Source organism: Alligator mississippiensis, chromosome 1 (assembly GCF_030867095.1).
Source record: "Alligator mississippiensis isolate rAllMis1 chromosome 1, rAllMis1, whole genome shotgun sequence".
NCBI classification, from domain to species: domain Eukaryota; kingdom Metazoa; phylum Chordata; order Crocodylia; family Alligatoridae; genus Alligator; species Alligator mississippiensis.
In genome coordinates, this window is record NC_081824.1 from 479,648,852 (window position 1) to 479,671,961 (window position 23,110).

General features: G+C 54.4%; 1 protein-coding gene across 3 annotated transcripts; it reads left to right on the forward strand.

The window, feature by feature from the left end:
* Positions 1-10,763: 10,763 nt before the first annotated feature.
* On the forward strand, positions 10,764-19,398 carry LOC132248830 (E3 ubiquitin-protein ligase TRIM11-like). Of its 3 annotated transcripts, none has more exons than XM_059723208.1 (6): positions 10,764-10,874; positions 11,833-11,925; positions 14,828-15,058; positions 15,827-15,849; positions 15,960-16,060; positions 18,066-19,398. In XM_059723208.1, exons 2-6 carry the CDS (start codon positions 11,869-11,871, stop codon positions 18,605-18,607), a joined length of 954 nt encoding a protein of 317 aa, XP_059579191.1. In that variant the 5' UTR covers positions 10,764-10,874; positions 11,833-11,868; the 3' UTR covers positions 18,608-19,398. The 3 variants fall into 3 exon arrangements, with proteins under 3 accessions (XP_059579191.1, XP_059579190.1, XP_059579189.1); XM_059723207.1 differs by having other exon boundaries at positions 10,764-10,848; positions 10,937-11,925; XM_059723206.1 differs by having other exon boundaries at positions 10,764-10,848.
* Positions 19,399-23,110: the final 3,712 nt, after the last annotated feature.

Sequence of the window (23,110 nt, forward strand, 5' to 3'; positions counted from 1 at the left end):
CCATACAAGTGGCCCTTCTCTGGACCCTCTGCCACCCACCACCCTGTTCTGCCGCTGCCTCCCAGAAGTGGGGGGGAAGCTTGCTCAGCCATCCCCCTCCGCCAGCACCCTGTGCTGCACCACCTCCATTTTATCCACATCCCTCTTTAAGTGCGGTGCCCAGAATTGCACGCAGTACTCCAACTGCGGTCTGACCAGTGCCCTATAGAGGGGAAGTATCACCTTCTTGGCTCTATTCATCATGCATCTGCTGATGCACAATAAAGTGCCATTGGCTTTTCTGATGGCTTTGGCACACTGCCGACTCATGTTCATCTTGGAGTCCACTAGGACTCCAAGATCCCTTTCTGCTTCTGTGCCACCCAGCAGGTCATTTCCTAGGCAGTAGGTATGCTGGACATTTTTCCTCCCTAGTTGCAGCACTTTGTATTTCTTCTTTGCTGAAGGACATGATCTGAAATCTGCAGAAGGGGCCCCAAATGATATTTATGTGGCTAGAATTAGTCATGGAAGCAATAGCACCCCATGTAAAGGTGAGCTGGATTTAGGCCATGGTGCCTTATGATTTCAATGATTTAGTTTACCAACGGAAAGGTGAAGGTGGCAAGTACAGATTGGTACTGGCGGGTGTTTTCTGGGGACCAGCATGGCAGAATGACACCTTTTTTCAGCACACAAAAGGTTTCATTCTTCCTTCCCGGGCCCCAGCAAACACCCGCCAGTACCAATCCAGACATTGCATGCGAAAAGGGGAGTTAAACCTCAAGGTTAGGACTACATGACTGAGGTTTCAGTTTGACAAACAAAGCCTACATGACAAAAGCCTGGTGCCTGGGAGATGGATGCTCTGGTCACCTGGGCAGGGGGAGGGAAAAGCCCCGCTCACCGGCCCAGGTAGCCAGTGATGCTTTTTTAATTGGTTCACTTGAGGCCAGCACTGGCAGCTTCGATTGGACCAAGCTGCTGAGGTCAGAGAGGTTATTTAAAGGCCCGGGCCAGGAAGAAGGTAGCCATTAGCCATGCCGTCATCCAGGTGAATCTGAAACTGGCTCCCTCCTCATCACCGCATGCTCCAAGAGTGCCCTGCCTCCAGAGGGAAACTCCAACCACCTCTGGATGATGCGAGTGAGTAAGCTACTCGAGATCAGACTAGATATTTAGCTTACAGTAACTCAGATGCGAGATCAAAAGGCTACCTCAGCCACACTGGTTTGCTCTATGGGATTCCTCTGATATTCCTCTGATATTGCTCTACCTTTTACCCTGTGTTCACCCTACCCGCTGTAATCAATAAAGTTCTCCTTGTGACCCGTGTGGGAGACTTATTGGGCGGGGGGGGGGGGGGGGGTCTAAATTATGCCGAGGAGGCCCCTTAGGTCTGTGGACTAAGGGAGGCTTCCCTAATAAGCCCCTGACTTGGGAAGTGCCCCAAGTGCCTGTATTGGGTCTAGTACCCATTGGACGACCAGGCCTGTGTTCTCCAAGGTGCGCAGAGCCAGAATTGAGTCCAGAGCCGTGGGTGGTGGCAGTGGGAACCCCAGGCTAGCGGGTGTGCTCCAGGGAAGGGGTCGGCAGGACAGGAGGCACCCCAGGGAGGCACTCGGAGCCTGGAAGGTGGGCGGGCGCAGGGAGGAGGGCGGCTCAAGACAGGAGCGCCCCCTACTGGCCCGCCACACAGCCTACGGCCGAATCACTGAAACAGCGTCGAAACTACAAAACAGATTCGACTGAATCAAAACAGAACAATAATCCAAAACACCCACACAAATTACTGTCCCTCCGAAATGGCTAAATCCAAAACCAAATCGAGACAGCCGCTTCACAGAGCCCTAGTGAGGAACTGAGTATCAGGGAGCTCAACTGCTGAGCCTGGTCCCCGTTTCAGTGGTGGCCTGGGGGTTGTTGGAGCCCTGGGCAAGAGAGTCATTTGGGGCCATTAGAAGCTTAATTTTGATGACCTGTAAGTAAGTTGGACATTTTCAATTTCAACTTCATGTTGCCCTATCATGAAACTGCAATGAAAGTATCTTAATACAACATTGATAATACAGATATTCAGAGTAATTAGTTTTTATTGGAACCGGAGTGGAGAATATTACATAGTACATTTAAGTAATACAACACTCTGAACACAAGGGTTAACAAATCCATTTTATTGAGAGACATATTATCAATATAGAATGGCAGATTTTCGCATCAAAATAAATTTAGAGTCAGTGGTCAATCCGTTGCTCTGACACCTACTTCAATAACCAGTATTCATAAGTTGAAGAAAGAACAACGTTTTTAATAAGTTAAGGAAAGAAAGAGTTTTTTTTACCACTGAGCTACATTCTAGGTTTGTTTTAGGTTCAAAATTTTGGGGACCCCGAAAGTGTGGGACCCCGGGTGGTCGCCCGGTTTACCTCCCCTAAGGCCGCTACTGCTCATCCTGCTCCCAGCGGGTCACATGCAGAGATGCTTTTGCTGGAGCCGGGCAGAAGCGTAAGCAGCAGAAACTGCTGTTACCGCGTTTCTTGTCTATAATGCACCTGTAGCCTGTTCTAGCAGTTCCAGCGACGGACAAGTGCCATTTTGTCATGGAAAATGAAATAGGCTGCTGCTCTCCAGATGAATGCTAGGGAGGTGCCCAAGTCTCCAGTCCTTTAACCATACTCCAACTCACACCAGCTGCAATGAGTCCTGTTCCAAACCGTGGCTGGAGGAGGAGGCGACCACCTTTTGAACAGCTTTGTAGTGGTCGGTGCACGCTCTTGCGAAGGGGGAGCCCCCGGTTCTGGACCCTCGTCTCCTGGAAGACCATTCAAAGCATCCAAAAGGGTACGAGCCATGGGAACTGATCTTATTCTGCTATCTTTTTAGGGCAGTCAAAAGTAATCAAGAGCAATTATGTCTTTGTGCACCAAAAAGGTCAGAAGAGCATTTTGCCAACTGCTGAGATAGCGTTTCATAATTTCCAGCTCCGTAGGATTCATCAAAAGCCTTCTTATATCCTCAACCCTATCAGCGTCTGTCTATTTTTATTCACCGGTTAAAATCTTGATTTTGCTTAAATAAATGTGTTTTCTCCTTGTTTCTGTGTTTCTTTTTGTATTCCCCAAAGTATCTCTTCAGCACCTTCCATAAAACAAATTTTAAATAATCTATATCTACTGAAAACTTCAACAGAAAATTAGGGAAAAGGACTGTAACTTCCACATTTTGAATTAGTTGGGATGAGTGTGAGGGTCTCGGATCCTAAATTTGTGTGTAAAAACCACCTCTCGGGGAAGCCTGTTGCAGTGCTTCACCCCCTGCCTAGTGACAAAGTTCTTCCTCATCTCTAAGCTCAACTTCCCTTGCTGCAGCTTGAGCCCATTGCTCCTTGTCCTGAGAACAGCCCAGCTATATCTTCTTCGCACCCCCTGCAGAGAGTATTCAATCCTCCCTGCACAGTTTTCTCTTCTCCACACTCAATTAGCCCGGTGCCCTCAGCCTCTTCTCACAAGCCATGTGTCCCGGCCCCCAACCATCTTTGTTGCCCTTTGCTGGACTCTTCTTGCCCTTCTCTCCCTAGGGCTGCAAATTCTCACTGACATTTGGAGGCTTGGATTCAAGTTATATTTTGACCAGTTTTACTTAACTATTGCTTTTCTTCTGCAGCTTCAGTATATCAGATGCAGCTGATACGAGAGCTCCTTTTTGGGAGGAAAATGTGTTGCGTACACTGGAGAAGATGGTAATAGTTGTGGCTAGAGTAGGTTTGCACTAGGGATCTCGGCTGGTAATACTAGAGGTGCACCAACATATCGGTTGCGTGTTGGATCAGCACTGATAAAAGGAAAATTAACGCTATTAGCCCTTGGCTTGTTCTGCCCGGTGTAGACGATCATTTTCGTCGCTAAACATATATGCCTTCTAGCCGTGCCCCGAGACACCACATCTATGTGCTCCCCGCCACTGCGCCCACCCCCAGGAGAGGCATGGAGGCAGCAAGTTAAAAACATCCCTGCACTTAAAAATGGTGGCGTCAGCACTTGAACTCAAGTTCATTCAACAACCTTTATGTCAAGCGCCCCCACTGCAATTATTAAGCACCAGGACAATGATCCCCTGGACAAACCACCCGCAGCTGTATCCTGCTACCTGCACTGGCCCTGGGTCCCATTCACCATCCTGGCCGGGCAGAAACCCCAGCCCCTGCCCCTGCTCCTTCCCCACTCCCTCCCTCACTGTGGGGGCTTCAGTCTGCCCCCCACTTGCCTCTTCTCTCCCCCATGCCCCTTCCCCTCCACAGACTTACCGGCAGGGAGCTGCTCCCCACACTGCCCACCTGTGCTCCTGTAAATCGGTTATCGGATCGGTAGCAGCTGATATGGCTGTTTAATAGTGGGCTATGTTTATCAACCAAGAAAATTTTCATCGATGTGCCCCTCGCTAACACTGATCCCGTGGTGGCAGTGTTAGGAAAACCCCTCTTGAAAACTTCCATATTGGGGTCTGATGAATGGAGTGAATTTAAACCTGCTCTACGTGCAGCTGTAGAGATGGGTCCAATCGACTCCTTGTAAGAGTGAATGTAGGACGTGGTTGATTAAAATATTCTTGACTACTGTTAAATACTTTTTAATGCATTAGGAGGCTGTGACTTATGTCACTAATATAGAAGGACATTAGTATGGTGTTCATCTACTACAAAAGAAGTAAGTGCTTTCTTTCCAAGCTTCCTTTTGCACTTTTTAGAGCAAAATAGCTTACGTGGGGTTTTACACGCATGTGTGCAGAAAAAGACCTGCCCCAAAGTAGTGTCAGTCTAGATAAGGAGCTACAACAGAAGGTGAAAAAGGAGGAGGAATGGATTGCAAGGAAAATGGCTTTATTTTGGGCCATAGTAGTTATGGAGGAACAAGCATCTTTCAAGGTAAAACTATATTTCCATTATAAATGTTTTTTAAACATATTTTTTAGCTTTTCAAGTCTCGTGAAAGTCCCCTCGTTTGATCTTATGCCAAAGAAAGAGTTGGAGAGGCTGGACAAGATATTTCAGAGAGATGAGAACTGCTTTTTGGGGGCGATCCCTGCATGTTAGCCCTTGTGGGATACAGGCTTTCCTGGTGGTGCTTTTAGGAACAGAAATAGGAGTAGGAATAGTTTACTGTTTTCTGCCCCACTCGGAGGCTTGGGGGGCATTTCTTTACCCTGTGATCTGTTTTCTGGACTGCTGTAAAAGCCCAGAGAAATAAACACCTGAGCATAAAATAGCAGATCCCCTCGGCTCCGAGCCTTTATAACAACAGGCAGTAGGTGCATGGCCCTTGGACTAGGTCTCTTGTTAGCAGGAGGTTCCTGTGCGAGGACCGAGTGGATCTCCGGCTGGTTGGAAACGTTTACCCAAGCAGCAGGTTTTGGTGGCGATGGTAGGTGGAGGACTTCCCACCTCTCCAGCTAGTCTGGCATGACAGACCAGTCCAGTGCCAAGCACTTCACGTCTGCCTGTTGAAAGGCAGAAAGTAGCCCGTGCAGGTGGAGGGGTGCCTTCAGCGCTGGAGCCTGGGCCCCAAGTAAGATACGTCTTACCAGTGTCACATATCCCTCACACCCAGGAGTTTCAGCCACACGCCACCCTCCTCTCTTCCTGCGTCTCCGGCCCTGGCAGATGTGCGGTTGAAGGCACGAGGGGATCGGACACATGATCCCCACCACTGCGCTTCCTGGCAGGACGTGTGATCCTGGGACTGAACAGCAGACCCCGCCATACTATACTGCCAGCACGAGGGGAGCCCACGCTCGATCTGATCCCAGGCTCCTCCTGCTCCGGCCAGCAGCAAGCTCCCAGGACGGGGAGCCTCAGACACCTCTAGAATTACTACACATCCCTTGTGTAATGACTTTGTGGCCTATTCCTGCTTTTATCATGCCATTCGCTGCATGAACGGATCGGGCAAGTCTTTACAAGACGTCACTAACTGGTTATTCACGTCTGAAGTGTAAAGCGTGCCCGGCCCCTCTTAGGGAAGTTGCATACAACTGTAACAGCTGCTGCTGGATTTGAGCAGGGCTCAGGATCCCTGCAGAGGCAGAGTGCACAGGTTTGCAGAAAGTTGTTGCTTGCAAGAGCACACGCGTGTTTGTACTTGGGTCCTGCGCGGGGAGGATCCACCCTGCATCCTGCCTGTGAGATCCCACCGACGTGGAGCAGAGGAGAGCTGCTCTCGCCCAGGAGGCGCTGGCAGAGAGCAGGACTTTCTGCAGCAGCACCAGCCATGGCTCCTGTGTTGGCAGTGTGATGGAGAGCGGATGTCTTGTTCCCCCGCGTGCTCCTGCTGAACGTCACTGCAGTGCAAGGTTGACGCTGGGGAGTTGTACTGAGGGTCTGTGATTCAACTGGGACGGCGTGTTTCAGTGCATTGATACCTGCCTTCGACAATTCAATTACCAATATCCTCTTCTGCTTTAACCTCATTCAGATGTTGACTGTTTTCATAGATTTTCATAGATTTCATAGACATTAGGGCTGGAAGAGACCTCAGCAGATCATTGAGTCCAGCCCCCTGCCCCAGGGCAGGAAGTCAGCTGGGGTCATAGGATCCCAGCAAGATAAGCATCCAAATTGCTCTTGAAGCCATTCAAAGTAGGTGCATGAACCACCTCTGGTTTTGTAAATAATAAACTGTAAGTAGCTGGACTGCCTGTATCCAGTGTGTGGGGAAACCCCCAGAAGGCACTCCATGGAGAGGTGGCCCCAGCCCTAGGGCCAGGAGGCTGACCGAGGCTATTTGACACTGCAGGACCCTGAATCCCGCCGTGGCCGTGGGTAACACCGCACCTAGGGTTACATTGCAAATAAAACAAGCTATAATCCAGTCCAGTATTTCTAGCCACAATAGTGGTTTTCTCACCAACACGGGCGAGGAAGTGGTTCTGATCTTTGCAGTCTCCCACCAGGCATGGATCCGTCCCTGCGGGTGGTCATCTGGGCACAGGTTAGCATGGGGCAGTGTGGGGTTTCCCTTCTCAGATGAGTGTGCCTTGCTGGCAGCTGCGTCCTTCTCTTATACTCATTCCTCAACGCATAGTTTTCTTGAAGGGCTGAAGAGCAGGGTGCAGACAAAGCTGAGAGTGGAAGTCATTGTCCCTTGGTTGGTTGTAAATGTTAGTGTTTTGGATCCATCTCTGGCTGTTGTGGGTGAACCCGACACACACAAAAACCCTCCACCACTTCGGAGGTTTCTCATCTGCTGAACTATGTTATGACATGGTTGCTTGAGCCAACACCCTAAACTGGAGGTATACTACTTGATTTCATTGCAGTAGGACTTGATTACTTGAGTTGAGCACCTTAGCACCTGAACTGTAAGGCACTGGGTAGGTTGCTGTGATATCTGGGCAGAACCCAGGTATTGTCCAGCTGGCACAGCCCAGTGCGGCAGGGCAGGATGTGGTGCTGACCCAGCTTGGAGGGGTGGGGGGGGCAATTAATCCCATTTGGCCCAGACCAGTCCATTCCAAACCCACTGCTGGGGATGCCAGAGTGGGCAGACTGGTGGGATCTCCATGGGGCCTGGCTGGGGACCGCGGCAGTCAGGGCAGGGCAGACTCAGTTAAATGGACGTGATGGGGCCATGACAGGTGGGGGGCAGCATCTGGCTGCTGCTGCTCCATGTTGCCGTCACAACCCAAAGTTGTGATTTTTTGTTTGTGTGTGCGCTTCGGCACCGCTAAATTATTCCCCGCCAATTTGTCGCTTTCTTTGCACGGTAGAGCTCTCTGCTGCAAGAGAGAGCTCTGGTGCAACGGGGGATTTCCCGCCAAATTGTAGCTTCTTTGCAGCGTGCATCTTTTTCTTGCATCGTAGTGATACACGTTGTAAAGAAGTTCCCGCCATTTGTATTAGGATCCACGCCATGTTATTGGCCGATTCCTAATTTAGGCACACGTGGAGGCTAGCGATTGGCTTGCTAGCCGTACATAAGGCTTGGGTAGTTTCCGCCCAAGCCGGAGGAGGGAGGAAGAGAGAGAGATTCTGTGTGAAGATCTCCAAGCACTGCGGACCCTCGCGGACCCGGCGCGCCTCCCCTAAGCAGGCAAGAGAGGCAATGGCACCGAGCCTACGGAGCTTTCGCTTCTCGCTGTCTCTAGTGGGTTATGGAATAGAGAAAATCCCACACAATTTACTGATTCGTTTTGATGCACTGGCTGGGGGAGTAGTTAACTGATTGCACGATTTCACAATGATTACACACTTAATTTATACAACACAATTTTATTTTAAAACTCTTTGCTACGTATATAACACTGCTTAGCTTTAAGAAACACCACAAACATTTAAAACACAATTACATATATCAGAAACAATGCTCCAAATGCACTTCCTTCCCAAACAATACTATAAGAATTAGTGTTACAAAAACAACTACAATTACAACTAAAAGTTAAATTTGAATCAATACTATTATTTTCATAATATACTTACAATCCTACAATTCCGAGAAGCCAAATACCAAAATATGGTTTCATTCCTCAGTAGTACAGTTCAATGGGTTGGCCTTAGTAGTACGGTTCAATGAAATGGGCTCAGCAATACAATTCAATAAGCTGGCCTCAGCAGCGATAGGACTAAGTCCCCTTCCTTCAGCCCCTTTCAGGCGCTCCGCGGCTTCAGCCTGAACTAAGAGATTCGTGTTCATGGAGAGGTTGGTTCAGGTGATCAGTCTGACCCGGGCTATACTTGCGATTCTTCCTTCGTTGTTCTACAAGTATAGTCACCTCCAAATTGGGACAGTAAGTTACCGTTTTTAATGAGTGAGCTGCCGTCAGCGGGCTCCTCCTACTCAATATATGTCACTGTTCCCAAATTTGGGCTCGGATCTTCCTCAACAGATTCTTTTGCCTTTGTTGAGCATTTTAAATTACCTTTGGGAAACTTCCATATCACTGCAAATGCCCTTTTCTTACCAACCTGGTCAAAAGGCCCCAGGGTTTGATCTCTTGGAATTCAGGATATTTGCTCTCTTTGTAAAAGATTTTTAAAAGATGAAATTTAAATTAAGACTTTAAGCGAAGTCAGGACCTTTTGCACTTAGTCCCAAAACAATGAACTAGATAAGGAGATAAATCTTATCTTCTTCCTGAAACTGGCTAATGGGCAACCTTCACAAACATTCAAACTATTTCATTCAATATGACACTCGCCTCTCCCCGTCGCCGAGCGCAATCCTAGACGTATCCCTTTCCTGTAACTTCGGACCCCGCGGAGCCTAGCAAACTCTGGGGAAAACCTATCGGACCCGCGGAGCCTGAATAACTTCGGGGAAACTTTTCGAACCCAACTTAACCGGACCCGCGGAGACTAGCAAACTCCGTGGGAGTAATCGATTTGTCAGAGTCTTCCAACGAGGGTTCAAGCAGGAACTGTGCCTGGAAACGTGTCCAGCCTACACCAATACCATCTTTGGTATTAAGTAAACAATCTTTTCAATCAACCATTACGCCTCCATAACTCATTCTAACTCGCGTGCGCAAAACCGCCCCGCGGTTCTCTCCCATCCCGCGTGCCCGGGCTGCCGGCCACAGACCGCGTGTACCGGAGACGGGACTGGTACGACCCCGGTTTGCTCCCGGCTTGCCCATGGTCGCATCATTAGTACCCACATGGACTAGGACCATGGGTAGGAATCGGTGGCCTTGATCCTGCCCTGGATTACCTCCGTCACATCCCGAATCCTTGCTCCGGGGAGGCAGCATACCTCTCGTGCCGAGGGGTCCTGGCGACAGACGGGCCCTTCCGTACCTCTCAGGATGGAGTCGCCTATGACGAGCACTCGTCGCCTCCTCCTCTGGGTCCTCGTGGATCTCTTGACCTGTTCGGTGTGTGAAGAACGTGGTGTTTCTTCTTGCCCAAGGGTTTCCTCCTCCCCTTCCATCTCCTGCAGGGTCGCCAGGGCCTCGTACCTGTTCACCAGTCGGACTGGAGAAGCTGGTACCGGTTCGCTGCGAGCTGCTCCGGTCCTGGCCGTGACCGTCTGCCATTCTGCTGTGGAGGGCACTCCCCGGGCTGCTTCTTCCTTCGGTGCCTGGGCCTGCAGGGAACGGAAATAACTGCAATTACATCCTCCGCCTCCCTGCTCCCCCTCAGCCTGCGAACCTCCTCCCGGAGCTCCCTCGCCTGCGCCTCCAGAGCCCCAAGATGGGCACCTGCCGGACAGGGGTGGGGGCCCCCAATCTCTGCCCCCCCGGCCCTGCCGGGGATCCCCCACAGGCCAGGAGGTAGGGGGACATCCGCTCCCCCATGGGCTCGGTCTGGGTGGAGGCCTCAGACCAGCCCCGGGTAGCCTTGTCCCCCTGGGCAGAGGCCCTAGCAGCACTCCTCGCAGACACCGCTCCGAGCTGCTGGTTGTAGACCTGCGCGGTGTCTACGCCCTACCCTACACCAGTCTCTCTCCTGGCCCTTCCCGCCCGCCCGCCCGCCGGCGCGAACGCCTGCACGCTCTTACAGAGCGCGTCTGTTTGCGCCGCGGGCTCCTACCGGCTCAGCTACATGGGACCCGGGGGCTTCCCCTCCGGATCCGGCTCAGCTGCGCCGGGTCCCTCCGCCACACTTACCTTCGGGGGGCAGCTGCTGCTCCCCCGCCGCCGCCGACTCCTCCTCTGCCGCCGCCGCCGGTCCGTCAGTGGGAAAAGGGACACACGTGCGCTGACTCCTCTCCTTCCCGCTCCCGGTTCCCGAGTGGAGGGAACTACGTCACCTGCGGCTTTAAAGCCCGCCCCGCTCGGGCAGCCAATCAGGCGCCCCGGTCTCCCCGGAAGTGCGTGCGGCAGCTCCGCCCCTAGGCTCCGAGCAGAGGTGGAAGCTGGTGCGGGGTGCTGGAGGTCAGAGCACGTGAAGGGCTGTGGGGGTAAGGGGGGACAGAGCACCCTCTGCTAGGAGCATGCGGCAGCCACCGCCTCTCTTGTCCAGGTCTCCGCCTCCAGTTCCCTTCGGTCTCACCTCCCACGCCTTGTTGTTAAGAAGATTGAAGAGAGGTCAGGTGATAAGAGGAGGGCTAAGATCTGCCTGGATGAGAACCGGCCTCTTCACAGGCTCTTTCCACTCCTGCAGCCTGTTCCTTTCTACGCCCAACCTGGTGTTGAAATGTGTAGCCTTTCCTTACCCCTGGGATCCTGAACCCCTCAGTCAGCAGTTGCCACTCGCTCTGCTGCCCCAAGCCTTTCGTAGGGTACCTCAGTCAGTCCTCAGTCTATTCATTGTCTGCTCACTGGCTGCTTTATTCCCCAAAGCCATGGAAGTTCAGTCAAACATCAGTGGAGTTCCCTGTCTCCCATGGTGCACGGCATCGCAATTCCTTATCAGTGAATTCAACACTCCCCCTTTCCTATAACAAGATCAAGTGGTTCTCACTGAATCCCCCTGCTTTATTTAATCTACAGGAGGTTACTTCATGATTAGTCACCAGCCTCCCTTGATTCCCCCCAACAATAAATTAATTATCTATGAATTCGTCATTTAATTCTAGATGAATTCCACAGTCCCACCCAATCCATGGCTAAGCACTTAATCATCAATTAATTCAATCTCCCTTGGTTAATCGAAGATCAGCTGCGTCTTGTACCCGGTGCCAGAGCCCCTGAGCCAGAGCCTGCAAAGAGGGTTCGAGAGGAGCGGGGATGGGCGCTGCCCTGGGCACGGTCCTGGCCAGTGACTCTGCTGGGTTTTTGGTCCCGGGGCCCCAGAGCCCCACACACGGCTGCTTCTGCTGCTTGCTTTCCCTGCACATTTACTGATCCCGTATGAAGCCCTCCTTGTCCCAGCGTGTGTCAGGGTCAGGAATAAGGACCTGATGGTTCTCCTGCCAGGTGAAGCTCCAGCGAGTCCTGGATCCTCTGAGGAAGATGAAGAGAGCCCTGGCGATGGAGTCCAAGGAGAAGGACAGCACCGCGGCGTGGAAGGCAGGTGCCACTTTGTGTCCTCAAGAGCTCATCCCCATGCAGAGCTGGCAGTGCGGGGTGGGGGCAGCTGTAAGATCTGCCCCCTCAGGGGCGGTGTGCCATGGAGGGAGCTCTTCCTAGACATCAGGGGGATGCTGCGGTCTGGGGGAGAGCTGGGACCACACTGGGCTGAGGTGCTGGCAGCTTAACCCCTTCCTTGCCACATTTCCAGGGGAGTACAGAGCCACTGCTCCTGGCCTGGATGACATACTTTACCTCCCATAAAATGGGCCACACTCTGCAAGCTGGAGCCATGTTTGCTCCCAGAGCTGCTTCACTTTCTGCACACCCTGAAGCCCATGTCTCTGTCTTTCCCAGCTGTCCCAGGGCTCTGGGCACCCCAGCAGGATTTCCATCACATCAGTGTTTTGGTTTCTGTGAGGTTTTTCTAGCAGTTCTCTGAAACCTAAATGCCTCATATCACGATGGGCATCACTGAGCCAGAAGAGGACTGGTGCAGAGCCCTTCCTGCGGTGCCCTGGGGCAGGGCAGGCTGGGCACTCTGCATTACCCTGCCCTGCAGGGAACGGGAGCCCTGTGCTCTTTCACCCGCGGTGCCCCCGCATGAAGGGAAAGGGGCTCTGGAGTTTGCTGTTCCCCATCCCAGGGCCAAGGGGGAGGCGGTTCTTGTTGCCCCGCCCTGGGCCCATGGACAGGGACTTCAAGGCTCCCCAGCCTGGGGCAGCTCTCACAGGGGCAGAGGTAATGGTTTGTGGGACTGGTGCGGGCTCGTTCTTCATCCCTGCAGTCCCTTCCTCACGTGTCTCTTGTTATGTCCTGTGCTTTTCCTGGTTCTTGGGCTGTCACTTTAGGATATTGCACTTTCCCCACCCTGGAAGGGAACAAGCCACTGGCAGAGGAGCCTGTCTCCTACGGAGAGAGTTCCTGTTGGTGAAGGGGGCTCTCTTGGGGTCCTTCCCATCCATCTCCCTTGGCCAACACAGGCTTGAAGTTCTTTGCATGGAGCACCTCCTGCATCCTCGACCCAGGGACAGCCCCAGGCCTGGCACAAAAGCACCAACATCAACAGCTCAGCCAGAGATGATCCGTGGCCCACTGGGTTTTGCTCCAAGCCCCAGGGTCTTTGCAGAAGCACCAGATCCTGAATGCCCAGTTTGGGTTTAATTTATTGATGAGGATGGGGTGAGAAACAGTGTCAAAGGCCTTCTTAAAGTCTAGAAAGACTGCATCCACAGTGACACCATCACCCAAGGATTTAGTTACTTGGTCGTAAAAGGCAATCAGGTTGGTCTGGCAGGACCTGCCTTTGCCGAACCCATGCTGATTGCCCCTGAGCATGATCTCCCCTGCAGCCCCCCACAGATGTGCTCCTTGAGGATGCTCTCCAAGAGCTTCCCGAGCACCGAGGTGAGGCTTACGGGCCTATGGTTACTTGGGTCCTCCTTCCTCCCCTTCTTGAAAATTGGGACCACATTAGCTAGTTTCCAATCCCCCGGCACCTGGCTAGATGACCACGAATGCTCATACAGCTGGGCCAAGCGCTCTGTGATGACCCCTGCCAGCTCCCTCAACACCCTTGGGTGGAGGGCATCTGGACCTGCAGATTTAAAGATGTCCAGCCCTTCCAGAAGATCCCTGACTACATCTCTGCTGACTGAAGGCTTGATAGAGCTATCCCTGAGATTGTCCCTACCTCTAGTAGGTGGGATGTCCCGGTCCCTGTTCAAGAAAACAGAGGCAAAGAAACTGTTAAAAATATCAGCTTTCTTGTCTGACATGGCCACAAGATTACCATTTGCATCTCGCAGGGGCCCTACATTGCCTGGTGCCCTCTTCTTGCTCACAACGTACTTGAAAAAGGACTTTTTGTTGTCTTTAATCCTGAACACTAGCCTGAGCTCCATCTCTGCCTTGGCCTTCCTCATAGCCCTCCTACACTCCCGGGCCGCGGAGGAGTACTCCTCCTTGGTGATAGCTCCTCCCTTCCACTGGTTGTGCGCCCCCCTTTTAGTCCTCAGGCATTGCTGAATGCCATTGCTGGGCCAAGGGGGTTTCTGAGCACTCTTACCCCCTGGCTTTTCTCAGGGACTGTTACCCTTTGGGCCTGGAGGATCGCCCCTTAAGGTATGACCATCCCTCGGGGGCTCCCATCTCCTCTACCTTCTGGGCCCTCAGTGCCTCTCCCGCTAGTCTCCTAAGCTCATTGAAGTCCCCTAAACTCATCTGAAGTCAAGGGCTTTAGCCTTGGTGTGAGCCCTTGACACCCTGCGTTGGATAGTGCAATGCAGCAGGTGATGATCGCTATTGCCCAGGTGGTCAAGGACCTGCAGTCCCCTCACCAGGTCATCCCCCGTGGCCAGGACCAGGTCCAGCAAGGCGTTACCCTAGTGGGGCTGTGCACTTCCTGGATAAGGTGAAGGTCCTGTAATACAGCCAGGGACCTACGCGAGCGGTCAGACCTGGCTGTCTGCTCCTCCCACCAAATGTCTGGGTAGTTTAGGTCACCCATGACAATAACATCCGTTGACCTAACTGCCTCCATAAGCTGACTGGAGAAGTCTTGGTCCAGCTCTTCCCCCTGCTCGGGTGGTCTGTAGTAGACACCCACCATAAGGTCCCTTTCACCATGCCCCATTGTAGTTTGACCCATAGTGTCTCTGCCCCCTCCTCTAACCCAAAGCGAATACTTCATGATGTGAGGTGCTCTTTGACATCGAGTGACATTGTGTGATCCTTTCTCTAGATAGTGCATCACTATATCTAATGTGTGTATTATATATCTGGTGAGAGTATAGCTAGTGACAAAGGGCTGCACACACTGAATTCATGCCTTCCCTCTGCCAATGCAAAGTTGAAAGTGGAGATCACAGCTCACACTTGTTTTTGCTGCTTGTTCTGGAAGAACAAGGTAAAGCGACGGAGAGAGAGAATCAAGTCTGAGTGCAAGAAGCTGCGTCGCTTTGTGAGCGAGGAGGAGCAGCGGCTTCTGCAGAGACTGAAGGAGGAGGAGAGCGAGACTCTGCGGAGCCTGAAGGCGAACGTAGCCCAACTCTCCCGGCAAAGCTCCTCTCTGCGCACGCTGATCTCGGAGATAAAGGAAAAGAGCCGGCAGACACCTGCTGAGCTGCTGAAGGTGAGCGTGTGCTGCTGATCCGGCCCCTCAATGCTGCTGCCTTCTGGCACAAAGCAGCCCTCGGCCTGGACCCCAGAACTGGGGGAAACCGAGCCAAGACTCAGACAAGAGTTTCCATCATCCTAGAGATCTACCAGTCTGTACTGGGAGGAAATTCTGATTTGGGAGAAGCCCCAAGTTATTGAACATAAAAGCTGCCTACAGAAATGAAAACAAAGGGATTGACTTTAAGGTCAGTGTGCCCCTCCGCCAAGCCCAGCACATGTCCAGAAATGGTAGCACAATAGTTGGACATGGCTTGCCCAATATCTGTATAGATTGGGCACTTCCACAGGGATTTTTTGGAGCTTTTATGTGATAGCTGGTTGAATCAACTTTAGATTAAAGCCACAAAAAGCCTTAATGAACCGTGTGATCTAGAGAGATGCTGTGGAGCCGGGTCCAACTAACGTTCGGCCTCTTCCAGGAAAGCACAGTTTATTTGGTTTTCTCATGTCTGTCAGCAGCTGCAAAGGAAATCAGGAAATCTGGAGGTAGCTGAGAAAATGTTTAGAGCAAAGTAATGCTGAGACAGAGGTGATAGCAGAGAAATGGCTCATCCCCCTTGGCTGCATTCAAGTGCACCAGGCAGAGGCAGACATAAGGATTTTCACACTGAAAAAAATGATGCCCATAGAACAGACAAGTCATAAACTCCCTAAATGTTGGCACAGATGGTTTCACCCAGCAAGGGAATATTCACTTTTACCCACCTTTTTCCCTTTCTAGGATGTGAAAAGGACCTTGGACAGGTGCTGTATCTTCCCCTTCCCCCACCCAGTACATTCCTGCTTGGGTTGTGGCAGGCATATCCATGTGGAAGAGCTGGGCTGAGCGATGCTGGGGGATATGTTCCTCTTAGGAGCAAGGATGTGAAGCTTCAGGAAACAAAAGCTGTTTCAACAGAGCTGAAGACCCCGTGCAGCATCCCAGGGATGGTGGAAATGCTAAGGAAATTCACAGGTACGTGGCAGCACATGGCAGGGTCATTGGTAAGAGCGGTGCTGAGTGCACTGGGGGGTGTAGCACACACAGCACAGGGGGATGCGACTGATGTGTCGGCAGAGAGCCTCTGCAGTCCTGCAGCGGTCTGCTCAGCCCAGGTCTGAGAGTCCCTGGATCGGCAAGGGGAAAAGTCCCGTTGTAGTTTCCATGCAGGGCACGGCTGGGTCACTCCAGTGGGGACAGGGGAAGTTGGAAACAGGAGATCGAGTGGCAGGAACTGGGCCTGGGGCACATGCAAGAGGATAATCTCAGACCACCAGCACTTTGCTGTCCAGCCCTGATCCTGTCACTACCTGCTCCCTCCCACAGCAGGAACAGGGATCCACCTGGTTGATCATTTGAGGGGCAGAACGGGGCAGAACGGTCCCTTCCCTGAGGCAGCAGGAAGGACAGGTGGCCCAGACGTCAGCCTCAGCCAGGCCTGGCCTTGCCCTGGGAGTGCAGACAGGTGCCCACAGCCCCCAGCCCCCTCCAGGCAGCAACAAACAGGGACCCAACTGGCAGGTCCCAGCCTGGTCTCTGCAGCTGTTTCCTGCCCGTGATGGTGCAAAGCAGCAGCCAGTGCAGTCCTGCCCACACAGAGCTGCAGCCCAGCAGCTGGTTCCACCCGGGACTGGGTTTGGGAGAGTCAAGGCATCCGTTCTTAAAGGGGCTTTGATGCCCCAGCTCAGTCTGTGGTGTGGATCAGCCCTGAGGCTTTCCTGAATGGTGCGGGCTTGGCAGGGACATCTGAGGTATCCCACTTATCTTGCCCAGAGCTATCACCTTCCCCACGTGGGTCAGATGAGGCTGGAGTCAGGCTGAGTGTGGGGAGAGCCTGGCCTTGGCCAGTCTGCATCCAGAGTGGGGTGTAAGATCTCCAGCCCTGCGGGGACACCCTGCCTGGACCTGCCCCTGGATGAATGATTACCAAGAGTGAGGACAGGGGACAGTGGAGGCAGTCCTTGGGGCCTGGGCCAAGCTCTGGGGGCACTGTGCGGTAGGAGCAGGTGTGCACAGATCACAGCCCCTGGGGGACACTGGGGAGGGGAGGTCAGGCTGGAGCTGTCCAGACCCTAGAGCAGGCGCTGCTTAGAGGGGAGCTGGGACTGGCCCCAGGTGCAGCTGAGCTCAGCTGGGCTGCTCTTCATGAATGGAAGAGGCTCTGCAATGAAACCCAGCATGTCCCACTCCTTACACGCACACAGTCACAGTCATAGAAAGAAGGACCGGAAGGGACCAATAAGATCACCAAGTCCAGTCCCCTGTCATGGGCAGGAGGCAACTGGGCTCAAATGAGCTCCAAGATGTGCTTGTCCAGCCTCCTCTTGAACGCCTCCAGGGATGGCAAGTGTACTGCCTCTGCTGGAAGTGTGCTCCACATTGTACTTACTTTTACGGAATCAAAGTTTTTCCTGATGTCTACCCTAATTTTTTCTCAACTACCTTGTCCCCATTGGACCTTGTCCTCCCAACGGGTGACTTGCATGAACAATCCCAGCCTGTCCCCATCCCTTGTGGGTCAGATGAGCCTGGACCAGACTGACCATGGGGAGTGCCCGCACTGGGCCAGTCTGCACCCAGATCAGGGTGCGAGATCTCTCACCCTGCAGGGATCCCCCAGCCCTGCCCTGATCCTGCCTGGTTGTTGAGAGTGAGCAGGGGCTGCGGGGTGGGGGGTGGGGTGGAAAGCACACACGCTCCCTGAGGATGTGAGCCAGTCTCTGCCAGCACTTTATATGCTGGGGTGCCTGGGCATGGCTGTAGGGGAGTTGTGCAGCTCACAACAGTGGAAAAATCCCTCTGGGAAGTCCCGCTTTCCTGTTCCCCCATTTCGTGTCCCCCCATTTCCTGTTCCCCCATTTCCCCGTGGGGCGACGGTGCTTTCCCAGCAGGGACCAACCCGCGAGTCCTGGGACGCAGGGAATTCCCCGTGATCGCGGGGACCGCCTGCCCCGGCCCTGACCCGTGACTCTCTCCCCAGTGGACATGACTCTGGACCCAGGGACGGCTCATCCCAAACTCGTCCTGTCTGAGGATCGGAAATGTGTGAGACACGGAGACACCCGACAGGATCTGCCCGACACCCCCGAGAGATTTGACCCTTGTGTCTGTGTCCTGGGGTCAGAGGGGATCACGGGCGGGAGGCGCTACTGGGAGGTGGAGGTGGGAGACAAGACGCGCTGGACCCTGGGCGTGTGCAGGGAGTCTGTGCGCAGGAAGGGGAAGGTCAAACGATCGCCTGGCGATGGATTCTGGGTTGTGTGGCTACAGAACGGGGGATACAAGGCTCTCACCTCCCCCATGACCCCCCTCCCCGTGCGCGAGCGGCCCAGGCGGGTGGGGGTTTTCCTAGACTACGAGGGGGGCGAGGTCTCATTTTACAACGTGACCGACAGGTCCCATCTCTTCACTTTCACTGACACCTTCTCCGGGACCCTGCGCCCTTACTTCAGTCCTGGTGTCAATGCTGGGGGCACCAACGCGGCTCCCCTGACCCTGTGCCCGGTCCCAGCCCAGCCCTGAGGGAATCCCTGTCCCTGCCATGACCCGCGGGGGGCACAGACTGTCCCCTCCCCGCGCCCCGACTGCCACCCCTCGGTGCCCCCGGGGTGGGGGCAGGGCTGGGGTCTCCATCACAGCACCTGCTTCATGTCCCAGTCCCCACGCACACAGCCTGGGAGGGACCGGCTCCAAGCTCTCGTCCTTCATGTACAGATCCCTGCTGTCCCCGTGGTTTGTCACTTGGGACTTTGCTTTCCTCTCTCAGCACTGTCCTCCTGCCTCTCCTCTCCTCCCCTCCCTCCACGCCCTGTCCTTTTCACTCTGCGCCTCCTGCCATAGCGTGTGAGGAGGTGAGCGCGTGCTCGTGAAAGCTGATGCGTCTCCGAGTCCGTAAGCCCAGCGGTGCTCAAGCTTTCTGGTGCGCGAGTCCAGGGCCCCGCACCACATCTAGGGCCACACGTGCGGTTGGACTGCACAGGCGGACCCGGACCCCGTGCACGTACATGACGGCTCAGTGCCCCGGGGACAGGGGTGCTTGGGTGGCAGGGTGTGGGGGCAGCATCCCTAGCAGGGACAGCCTGCTGGAGCCGGGGCAGAGCCACGATCCCCTGCGTGCGTGCTGCTGTGTCTTATTGTGTTTGCTTGCACTGCCCCTTCCAGGCCAAGGCCCCCGTGGTCAGCATTGCAGGGTTTAGTTGCTTGTGGCAGTTTTGTGGCACTGGTGACTCCATTTTCACTGCCACGAGGAGCCGGTGGGCATTTGGTTCCTCTCACGCACCAGGACTGGACATAATAAATAACTGTTAGTTCAACACCGGAGTGAACAGTGTCGTTGCTGAACTCACAACTAATCACGTGCCCTGCCCGGAGCGTGCAGGCTACAGACCATGGCTCTGCGCTGGCTCCGGAGCAAGCTGCCCGCCCCCGTGCCCAGCACCTCTGGAGCAGCCCCTGCGCTGCTCTGCCGCGTGCTGGCGGCGTGGCTGAGGCGGGGTCTCCTTGGAGAGCGGCACAAGCCGTGCAGGCACGGGGGCTGGGAAAGGGAGTCCCTGGCTGACCGGACCCAGCCTGTGGGTCGGACGTCCCCCACCGCTGCGCTACAGCAATAGAAAAGCGGGTCAGCAAGGGGCTTCACTCGGAGAAAAGCAATGGAGCACACAGGTATGAAGTGGTCCAGTGGGTGGTGTGCCTGCACGAGGGAAAACGATGGGCTGTCTTGGTAGATCACTACAGGGACGAGGGGTCTTCGGTGTGGGACGGGGGAGCAAAAGGAACAAGACATCAAGCAAGAGGGCCGCCGTGCCGGAGGAGATCCTGCACCGCTGCTCAGCCCCAGCGCGGCCTGGTCTGGACTCCTGGGAGCAGTCTGGGCTCCGTGTTTTAAACAGACACGGGGGAGTTCGAGACGGGCCAGAGGTGGGGAGGGAAGGCCTTGGAGAGCAAGTCCTCGGAGGAGAGGCTGTGGGAGCTAGAGACTATGAGAGCAGTCTGCAAATCCTTGGAGGGCTCCTCACTCGTCCTGGGTGCCGGCTTGTAGATCTCATTCTTTCCGGGTGCTTTCCTGGGCATTCATGACCTTCGTGGCTAGGGAAGGGAAGCAATGGCACCAGAGACCAGGCAGAGGGAGAGGACCAGCATGGGGCAGGGACCAGACCCAGGACAAGTGCTTGAAACACGGGTTTGCTCCTCCCTGAGCCACCAAGGAAAGCCAGGGCTTGTGGAGACGGCTGCTGCTGCTCCAGCCACTCGCTCGAGGGGAGGGGAAGCAGCTCCTCGCTTGCCCCTTTCCTCCCCGTGGGTGGATGGCCAGAGGACCTCTTCCTGAAGCCGTGCCCTGCTGGAGCAGTGGATGGGAGTCAGACTGCCCCGCCAGCCTCGGGAGCTCTTCCCCACAGACACTCAGGGGATCTTGGGGCCAGGCTGCCCTGGGCAGGTGGCATCTGGCTGGCAAGGTCCTGCACAGAGGCTGGGGGAGCCCCCGATGCAGGGAGCGTGGTGCAATGCCCAGCACTGTGGACTCTGAATCCAGCAATCCTGGCCTGAGTCTTGGCAGAAGCTCCAGCTCGTGCTTCTTGCAGCGCCAGCTCTTTTGCCAGTCCTGGCGTGGCTTGGCTCTGCTGTGTCCTTGCACTTCCCTCTCCCTTGCTCTTCCCTGTGTTTTCACAGCTGGGCAAAACGGAGCCTCTGGCCTGGATCTGGCGCACAGCGCGATTCTTCCACCCCGCGGACGGGGGCAGTCCGAGCCGTGGCACATGCAGCCAGTCCCACCAGCCCTGGGCACACAGCGGGACTGGGGCAGCCACAGCCTTGGTTTTCCTCTGCCCCAGTACTGGATATCGGCAATCGAATTGTCAAAGGCAGGTATCAATGCACTGAAACACGCCGTCCCAGTTGAATCACAGGCACCCTCAGTACAACTCCCCAGCGTCAACCTTGCACTGCAGTGACGTTCAGCAGGAGCACGCGGGGGAACAAGACATCCGCTCTCTGTCACACTGCCAACACAGGAGCCATGGCTGGTGCTGCTGCAGAAAGTCCTGCTCTCTGCCAGCGCCTCCTGGGCGAGAGCAGCTCTTCCCTGCTCCACATGGGTGAGATCTCACAGGCAGGCTGCAGGGTGGATCCTCCCCGCGCGCCGTGGTCCTGGCGCCTTCCCTTCTTGGAGCCTGGCTGAGTCCCCGGGCCGGAGCTCCCTGCCCTGTCCTGCCTCAGGACCCGAGCAAAAACATGCGTGTGCTCTTGCAAGCAACAACTTTCTGAAAACTTGCCCACTCTGCCTCTGCAGGGATCCTAAGCCCTGCTCAAATCCAGCAGCAGCGGTTACAGTTGTACGCAACTTCCCCTAAGAGGTGCCGGGCATGCTTTACACTTCAGACATGAATAACCAGTTAATGATGTCTTGTAAAGACTTGCCCGATCCGTTCATGCAGCGAATGGCGTGATGAAAGCAGGAATAGGCCACAAAGTCATTACACAAGGGATGTGTAGTAGTTCTAGAGGTGTCTCCAGCACACCATTAACTGAATGTGTGGCCAGGCTGACCGGGGCTCCCAGCTTCCAGAGCACTTGGGAGTCCTTGACTCTCCCGTCCCCCCAGGCAGAGAGCCCGATCAGCTGCCTGCTGCTCCCCGTGCCGGGCCCACTGGAGTCAAGGGCCCCGCTGTGCCCGGCAGCTGGGAGCCCCGTCGGCTGCTGAGGCTCCCCGTCCTGGGAGCTTGCTGCTGGCCGGAGCAGGAGGAGCCTGGGATCAGATCGAGCGTGGGCTCCCCTCGTGCTGGCAGTATAGTATGGCGGGGTCTGCTGTTCAGTCCCAGGATCACACGTCCTGCCAGGAAGCGCAGTGGTGGGGATCATGTGTCCGACCCCCTCGTGCCTTCAACTGCACATCTGCCAGGGCCGGAGACGCAGGAAGAGAGGAGGGTGGCGTGTGGCTGAAACTCCTGGGTGTGAGGGATATGTAACACTGGTAAGACGTATCTTACTTGCGGCCCAGGCTCCAGCACTGAAGGCACCCCTCCACCTGCACGGGCTACTTTCTGCCTTTCAACAGGCAGACGTGACGTGCTTGGCACTGGACTGGTCTGTCATGCCAGACTAGCTGGAGAGGTGGGCAGTCCTCCACCTACCATCGCCACCAAAACCTGCTGCTTGGGTAAACGTTTCCAACCAGCCGGAGATCCACTCGGTCCTCGCACAGGAGCCTCCTGCTAACAAGAGACCTAGTCCAAGGGACGCGCGCCTACTGCCTGTTGTTATAAAGGCTCAGAGCCGAGGGGATCTGCTATTTTATGCTCAGGTGTTTGTTTCTCTGGGCCTTTACAGCAGTCCAGAAAACAGATCACAGGGTAAAGACATGCCCCCCAAGCCTCCGAGTGGGGCAGAAAACAGTAAACTATTCATAGATTCATAGATGTTCGGGTCGCAAGGGACCTCAATAGATCATCGAGTCCGACCCCCTGCATAAGCAGGAAAGAGTGCTGGGTCTAGATGACCCCAGCCAGATACTCATCTAACCTCCTCTTGAAGACCCCCAGGGTGGGGGAGAGCACCACCTCCCTTGGGAGCCCGTTCCAGACGGTGGCCACTCGAACTGTGAAGAAGTTCTTCCTAATGTCCAGGCTAAATCTGCTCTCTGCTAGCTTGTGGCCATTGTTTCTTGTAACCCCCGGGGGCGCCTTGGTGAATAAAACCTCACCAATTCCCTTCTGTGCCCCCATGATGAACTTATAGGCAGCCACAAGGTCGCCTCTCAACCTTCTCCTGCGGAGGCTGAAAAGGTCCAGATTTTCTAGTCTCTTCTCATAAGGCTTGGCCTGCAAGCCCTTAACCATACGAGTGGCCCTTCTCTGGACCCTCTCCAGGTTATCCACATCCCTCTTGAAGTGCGGTGCCCAGAATTGCACGCAGTACTCCAACTGCGGTCTGACCAGCGCCCGATAGAGGGGAAGTATCACCTCTTTGGATCTATTCGTCATGCATCTGCCTCCTAAAGCATTAAGACATATTTAACAGTAGTCAAGAATA

Excerpts from the sequence above, each read along its gene's own strand:
- LOC132248830 (XM_059723208.1), top strand. The coding sequence starts at position 11,869 with ATGAAGAGAGCCCTGGCGATGGAGTCCAAGGAGAAGGACAGCACCGCG. Across the intron at positions 15,850-15,959 it reads GTGAAAAGGACCTTGGACAG|GAGCAAGGATGTGAAGCTTC; the intron begins GTGCTGTATCTT and ends TGTTCCTCTTAG. Across the intron at positions 16,061-18,065 it reads AATGCTAAGGAAATTCACAG|TGGACATGACTCTGGACCCA; the intron begins GTACGTGGCAGC and ends CTCTCTCCCCAG.